Source organism: Chiloscyllium punctatum, chromosome 14, assembly GCF_047496795.1.
Source record: "Chiloscyllium punctatum isolate Juve2018m chromosome 14, sChiPun1.3, whole genome shotgun sequence".
NCBI classification, from domain to species: domain Eukaryota; kingdom Metazoa; phylum Chordata; class Chondrichthyes; order Orectolobiformes; family Hemiscylliidae; genus Chiloscyllium; species Chiloscyllium punctatum.
This window is the reverse complement of record NC_092752.1, coordinates 4,837,951-4,845,315: the sequence shown is the minus strand read 5'-3', so window position 1 is coordinate 4,845,315 and position 7,365 is coordinate 4,837,951. Positions and strand designations below refer to the sequence as shown.

The 7,365-nt window shown below is 41.9% G+C and overlaps 1 protein-coding gene across 1 annotated transcript; it reads right to left on the bottom strand.

Annotated features, from left to right (window-relative positions):
* Positions 1-4,551: 4,551 nt before the first annotated feature.
* On the bottom strand, positions 4,552-7,365 carry LOC140485563 (histone H2A.Z). The gene is made up of 5 exons (XM_072583799.1): positions 7,246-7,365; positions 6,987-7,064; positions 6,571-6,684; positions 5,783-5,912; positions 4,552-5,043 (listed from the first exon to the last, which is right to left on the bottom strand). Exons 1-5 carry the CDS (start codon positions 7,246-7,248, stop codon positions 4,982-4,984), a joined length of 387 nt encoding a protein of 128 aa, XP_072439900.1. The 5' UTR covers positions 7,249-7,365; the 3' UTR covers positions 4,552-4,981.

The window sequence follows — 7,365 nt, the reverse complement described above, 5'->3', positions numbered from 1 at the left end:
CAGTCGCAATACTGTAAGTCAGATAATAAACCAGGAGACTTCTGAGCTTTTCAAAAAAGGTAGTACACTAACATGGGTGACTTTAATCTTCATGCAGGTTTGGAAAATCAAATTGGCAGAGTAACCATGAGGATTAACTCTGTTTTTGGAACTGTTTCCCAGATCAATATGTTGCAGATCCCAATCGGGAACAAAGCTACTTGGATCCGGTGACATGTAATATTGCAGATTTAATAAATGATCTACGAGTAAAAGAAACCATTGGATACAGTTACCATAACATGGTAGAATTTAGGATTCAGTTTGAGAGTGAGAAAATTGGGTTAGAAACAGCTGCTTAGATAAGGGTAATTACAAAGACCTTACAGCAATGGATGATGGGCACTGCACAACAATCAACAGACAGGAGGGTTCCCTCCCAGATGGGGAACACTTCAATGGTCCGGGCCATTCGACCTCGGACCTTTGGGTGACCATCCTCCAAGGCGGACTTTGGGACAGGCAGCAATGAAAAGTGGCTGAGCAGAGGCTGATAGCTAAGTTCGGTACCCATAGAGAGGGTCTCAACCGGGATCTTGGGTTCATGTCACACTATAGGTGACCACCATTGCATTGTACACACTCTCACATGCACATCCTCTCACAGACACCTTTACACTCACATACACAGTGTCTCTCACAGACACGCACAACCCCCCATCCCAGACACATACACAAACCCATATGCGCGCACATACACAGTTGTGGGGTGAATTTGTACTTTCAGGGTTACATTGTACTTTGCTCAAAAACTGCATGAATCCATGTAAGACTCTGTTAACTCATTTTTCAGATTAGAATCAGTCTAAACATTATGGCACAGACAACAGCACACAGGGGGCTAACACCTTCAATACATTATGTGGGCTGACACCAATTATTAAAGTTAACCTGAGAATTTAACTTTTAAAAAAGGTTTGGTGATTTACATATGAAAGAAGTGAAACTAACATGGTCATTCTAACAGATGAGAGACTTAACAAACAATCAAGTTATTTTTCAATGTATAATTTCAGTTACATCGCACTGTGAACATTTGCTATAAATTCTGTGTCTTAGAATTGTGTACTCCACAACCACCTGATGAAGGAGCAGTGCTCCAAAAGCTAGTGCTTCCAATTAAACCTGTTGGACTATAACCTTGTTTTGTGATTTTTAAAATTGTCTTCCACTTTGAAAGTGGTGAATATTCCTTTACCAACCAAAGTTGTTTCGAATGCTGACAGGATCTGCTTGAGACAATTTTTTGTCAATAAAGTCATCATCTCAGGCATCACAATATGCAGCTGTTCTTCTGAATTTTTTTTAAAATTAGAGTTGGGGGCTTAATAACCAGAGATTGGGCATTGACCAGAACTGTACACCTCTTGTCAGCTGCTGTCTGGCTGGGGCTGTGACTTGGGGAAAAAAAAAACAAGAAGCCATTGATCTGAAATAAATTCTTTTATAAAATAACTTGCATGAAATTTCAAATTTTTTTATGCAAGTGGTACACAATTGGGGGAGGGGTGGAGGTGAAAAGAAAGAACCACAGGAGGAAAGAAATGTAAGAAAAGTTCGGCAAAAAAAGTAATTAAAGTTGCTTTTAGACAGACCAAGTGTCAAGAAACTGTCAGTTAGTTACCAGGGTTTATAGATCTAAAATAGAAATAAAACTGACTGGAAAAGAGCATTTTCTGCAAAGGGTTTTTACATTCTGTAATTCACAACCTGAAAAGGGTGTTAAAAGTCAAGCTTCCACATGAAAACTTTCAAAGGCAATTGGACATGGAGGGCACTAATTTTGTAGTGATACAGGAGAAAAGCCTGGGCTTAGAATAGCTCTTCCACAGAGCTATCTCAAACACAAGGCCAAATGACCTGATGTAGGTTTCTATAACAAACTAAATTTACATGCATATGGGTTTTGAGAGTGTGCTTAGTGGATGAAATTTCTCAAAATGCGGAATTATTTTAGAGGACTAGAAACAATGAACTGATCCCAGCAAAGGTTTGATAAATGCTGTGAACAATCCCAAATGTGAAAGATTCATACCTTCTGCCTCTTGTAGTACAGTAATACTGTATAGATGTCACAGTTGAAACAAAGTCTTTTTAAAAATTCATTCATGGAATAAAGATGTCAATCAGCATTTATTGCCCATCCTTAACTGTCTTGGAAAAGTGAGTGGACTCCCTTCTTGTACCCATGTTTGGGGTTTACACACACCCAGTACTATTAGGAGGGGAGTTCCACGATTAGGACACAGTCAGGGTGAAAAGTGACAACATGTCTGTGCCACAATGGTGCATTCAGGGAGACTTGCAGGTGGTGATGTTCCCACCTTTTTACTGCCCTTTCCATTCTAGGTACTAGCGATCATGGGTTTGAAACTTGCTATGAAAGGCTATACCTGTAGTGAAACCTGAAATGAACGAGCAGTCCGTGTGGACAGCTAGGGCTTGTTTCCACTGAAATTTAGAAAAACAAGTGACTTTATTGACAAAGATCCTATATGGTTTAGACAAAGTGGAACTGGAAATTGCAAATCTTCTTGCGAGTACAATACTGAAAGGCACTATTACAAAAATTAAGGGTCAGCCTTTTAGCCAAAGGAGATATTGCATATGAAACAAAATGTTTTAAAGTGTATTAAGTTTAAACATCTCTAAAAAGGTGACCCATATGATTCCTGCAAATTTAACACCAACTCAAAACATTCATCTTGAGTTCAGCTTTAAACCAGTTTTAGGTTATCTAAAGGGCACACTAAAAAAAAAGGAATTCCTGCATATGCCTGAAAAGGTCAACTCTCCTGTTCATTGGGGTGCTGCCTGACCTGCTGTACTTTTTCCTAACACCATGGTTTTCAACTGACTCACCAGCATCTGCAGTTCTCACTTTTGCCTCAACAAATGTAGGCACCACACAAGAAAGGAATTTAGGAATAAGAATGAAAATTCCCTTTTACAAATATTTCATAAGATGCACTTCTGAGGTCACTGATCTTAATCACTCAGACAGCTTTTATTTCAAATTAGAATCAGTTCAGAAGAGGCCCCACAACCCAAAGTCTGCACAAGAACTAAATCTAACTAGCCCCATTTTCTAGCATTTTCCTGTTGAGGACTTTAATAGTCATCCAAGTATAGAACGACATTATGGGAACATACCCTTCAGTCCAACTCATCCATACTGACATTTCCCAAACTAGCCCCATCTGTCTGCATTTAGCCCATATCCATCTCAATCCTTAACAGTATATGTCTAGATGGATATCTAGATCTACCATTTCATTCCACAGATGAACCATATGGAAATATCATCCCTCAGGTCCCATTTATATCTTTCTACTCTCACCATAAAATGTTGCCCTCCAGTTCTGGACTTCCTGAATCCCAGAGAGGATCAAAAGAAATGAAGTTGTCCACCTTAACAAGCCTCCCAGGGTTAAGTCAATCAACACAGACACTTTGAGTAGCAGGCTTTCAAAGAAATGTTAACTAGAATAAATTAATGTTCTGATGCAAGATAAACAATGCAGAATTTTTAAAAAGTGCATGTTGAGGGACCAAAATGGTGAATTCAAGTACAGGAAAGGTAAAAAGTAATTTCATTGTAAAGGTTCAAACTCTGTGCAAAGCCCAAATAGAAATCAAGCAAAGTTTCACTGATTTCATTTGCAATCCTGGTATTCATACTTACGTTCAACTGTTCACTGCCTAGTACAAACTTGATGACACAAACTTTTACATCTTAATCCAGCTACATTTCAGTGTATTGAAGTTATACCCATGATTACATACACCCACACTTGAATTTCACCACAGTGTAGTAACTGGGTTCATCACCAACCTCTGAGGAAACCAAATTATCTTGTTACAGCCTTGAAAAACAAATAGGTGGTCTTTGACCAGGATTGGTTTTGAGTAAAAAGAAATAAGTTACAAGCTGTTTGATGGGGACCATATGGAAGGAAAAAAATTCACATTCCAGTGTGATAGTTTCAGGACAAAGGCAAAGAAACTGGTCAAAGCATCTACAGGGCAAAGTAAAGAAAAATTCTTTGCATGTTAGTTAAATAATTAAGACAGAACATGGCAAATTATGAAGGAGCCAAGAGAGAGTTGTCAATGCAACACTATTTTCCCCCACACTGGGCAAGTCAGGTTCCACACCCAGGGAAGTTGAAGTAACAGTGGAATATTAAAAGCCATACCATACAATAGCTGGATAAAAGCAAAATCACTGCAGATGCTGGATTCTGAAACCAAAAGAGAACATGCTGGAAAATCTCAGGTCTGGCAGCATCTGTAAAGGAGAGAAGAGAGCTAACTTTTAGAGTCTAAATGACCCTTTGTCAAAGCTTTGACAGAGTCAGGTAGATTCAAAACGTCAGCTCTTTTCTCTCCATCCAACAGCTGCTGCACCATTCAACCCAGACAAGATAGTCTTTATCGCTGGGAAAACTTCATTTCCATGGTTAACCACAGAACTCTTGCATTCTCAAAAAAGAACAAAAACACTAGACAACCATTTAATACATTTTATTGAAAACTTCATACACCAATAGACAGAACAAACAGTCAGAACAAACCATCTGGATTTAAATCTACTTCAAAAATAAAAGTCATACAAGCAGTGAGCTCTTCCTGCATTTAAAACACTGCAACAGGGATGCTATGAAAAGGCAGTAACCAGGAAACAAATCCAGGTCACCTAGATACAGTCCCACCTTGGAGGATATGGTCCCAGATTTGGCTTTCCCAGACTAGTGCACACGGAAGTTTGATTGAGCTTTACTTTTAAAAAGACCCCTCCCCGAATACTATGAGATAAAAAATGTCTATGCAATCACATTTCAGAAGTCCAGTGTCTTTCCAGTCAGATTCCTCCAACTTTCTACATCTGATTTGGAGATGGAGTCCTGAGTATAACGAACCATTAAGGAAGTTTCCATTATCAAACAGTCTTCTGTTGTCCTTTTTTGCCAATCAGGGATTTGTGAATGTGAGGAATGACTCCTAGAATACAAGACAAGTGAGCAGTGAGGACATCACAGCCTGGAAGCATAAGGTTTTGCAGGGAAGGGGAAAGGAGCAAAAAAAATTCAAATACCTTAAGTGAGCAGCGACAGGTGTACAGCACAGAAACTGACCCTTGCAATCAACAAATCCATGCTAACCAAATACCATCAATCAATCTAGTCCCATATCACTCTTAAACCCATCCTATCTATGTACCCATCCAGATGCCTTTCAAGTGTTGTAACTGTACCAGCATCAACCATTTTCTCTCATTCCATACATGCACTACTCTCTGCTTGAAAGTGTCCCTTAAGTATCCTCTCACTTTAAACCTAAGCCCTCTTAATTTGGACTTCCCAACTCAAGGGAAAAGACCTGTCTATTTACCCTATCCATAACAGTTATGATTTTGTGAACCACTACAAGGTCATCCCCCAGCTTCCAACACTCCAGGGAAGTTGGCCGTAGCCTCTTCCTACAACTCAAAACCTCCAACCAGATAAAAAGTAAATAGAAACTATATTTATAAAGATTAAGTGTCACAGCATCTTTCTGAAGAGGGAACGCAGAACTGCACAGTATTGTAAAGGTGTCCGGTACAGCCACAACATGACCTCCCAACCTCTATACACGATGCTGACCAAAAGGAAAGCATGCCAAATGTGGTCTTCCCTATCCTATCTTTCTATCTCTAAATTCACTTTCAGGGAGTTATGACTTAAAAACATTAACTCACCACCACCAGCAATTGTAGCCTTGATTAAGGAATCCAACTCTTCATCACCACGAATGGCAAGTTGCAAGTGGCGAGGAGTAATGCGCTTTACCTTCAAGTCTTTGGATGCATTTCCCGCAAGCTCTAGTACCTGGCAGAAAGGCAATCCAGAAGAAATGAGTCTCGTGGCTAAGAACTGATCTAATTGAATACAATCAAGTGAAGGGCATAGAGTCATAACATTGAAATTAAATACAAAGTGATAAAAACATTTGCCAGAAAAACTCAGCAGGCAACATCTGGAGAGAAAGAAATTAATGTGGAACCCTCAATGCATTTTTCACCGAGGAAGTCAATGAAAACTCAAAACGGAGATTAGTTGTCGAGAGGGGTAGGGACCAACGATGACAGAACTTGTCAACCAATGGTGGGGATTTAAAAAAAAATCCAAAAATTTGAAAAGCAGCTAGGCTACCAGCTACTATAAATAAAATATCACTCCCCAAAAGGGCATGAAAAGCAAGCCCGAATCAAAGTAAACATACAGGTGAACCGGAATGTAGATGCAAAAGAATCCTAAAGCAGATACGGCAACTTCGTTCCGCAGTTAAGCAGATACGTCTGATTTATCCTTAAACCTCAACGAGGGACAAGGTGGTGACTACCGGAACCTTCCATTCGGCAACACCACCCAGGCCGGAACGCTGTCCTCGACCCACACCAGGAGTCAGTAGCCCGGAACCATTCCGGCGACGGACCTCGTGTCCATGGAGCCGCGGCCTGTAGCGCTCCCCAACCCCCACACTCACCTCGGCCGTCAGATACTCCAGGATGGCGGCGCTGTAAACCGCCGCCGTGGCGCCCACCCGCCCGTGGCTGGTAGTCCTGGACTTCAGGTGCCTGTGGATGCGACCGACCGGGAACTGCGGAAATAAATTTTTAAAAAAAGTCAGAAAAAAAAACCAAGACGGCGGTCAGGAAAAACAACCGAAAGCCCGCGACGTGAAACGATATATTTATGTGTCGGGGGAGGAGGGGGGGGGGGGGGGTGTGAAGAGACATTTCCGGCCGCAGCCAGTTCCCGGGGGAGGAGGAGGGGCGTGTTAAGAAATATCGTGAGCAGCGCCCGCCCGCATTCACTTCTGTGGCGCGGGGCTGGCCCCTGTTGCAGCCGCCCGCTCCCGCAGGCAGTCAGCGGGAAGGAAGAGGAGGAGATCGCACTGACCTGGAGGCCTGCTCGCTGCGAGCGGGAAACCGCTTTGGTCTTCGCCTTGCCGGAGTCTTTACCCGCTTTACCGCCAGCCTGTCAGAGAATAATAACAACAACAGCGAAGGTTTAAAAAAAATACGATGAGATTAGGGGGGGAAAAAACGGCACGTGTACCGTCGTCGAAATTATTGCTTTCTTTTCCCCTTTTGAACTGCGGATTTATTGTGTCTGCATTTTCTTTTTAAAATTTCAAAAAAAAATTTTGCTCCCTCACCATCGCCGCCTCGTGTCCTCCGGGCCCCGATTTTCAAACCGCTCTGCGCTCCCGCCCCGGCGCCGCTCCTATTTATAGCCCGGCCCCTGCCTACATCCGGGCCTCAGGCGGCCGAGCGGC

Excerpts from the sequence above, each read along its gene's own strand:
- LOC140485563 (XM_072583799.1), bottom strand. Across the intron at positions 6,685-6,986 it reads CGCAGCGAGCAGGCCTCCAG|TTCCCGGTCGGTCGCATCCA; the intron begins GTCAGTGCGATC and ends TTATTTCCGCAG. Across the intron at positions 5,913-6,570 it reads TGGAGTATCTGACGGCCGAG|GTACTAGAGCTTGCGGGAAA; the intron begins GTGAGTGTGGGG and ends CCTTTCTGCCAG.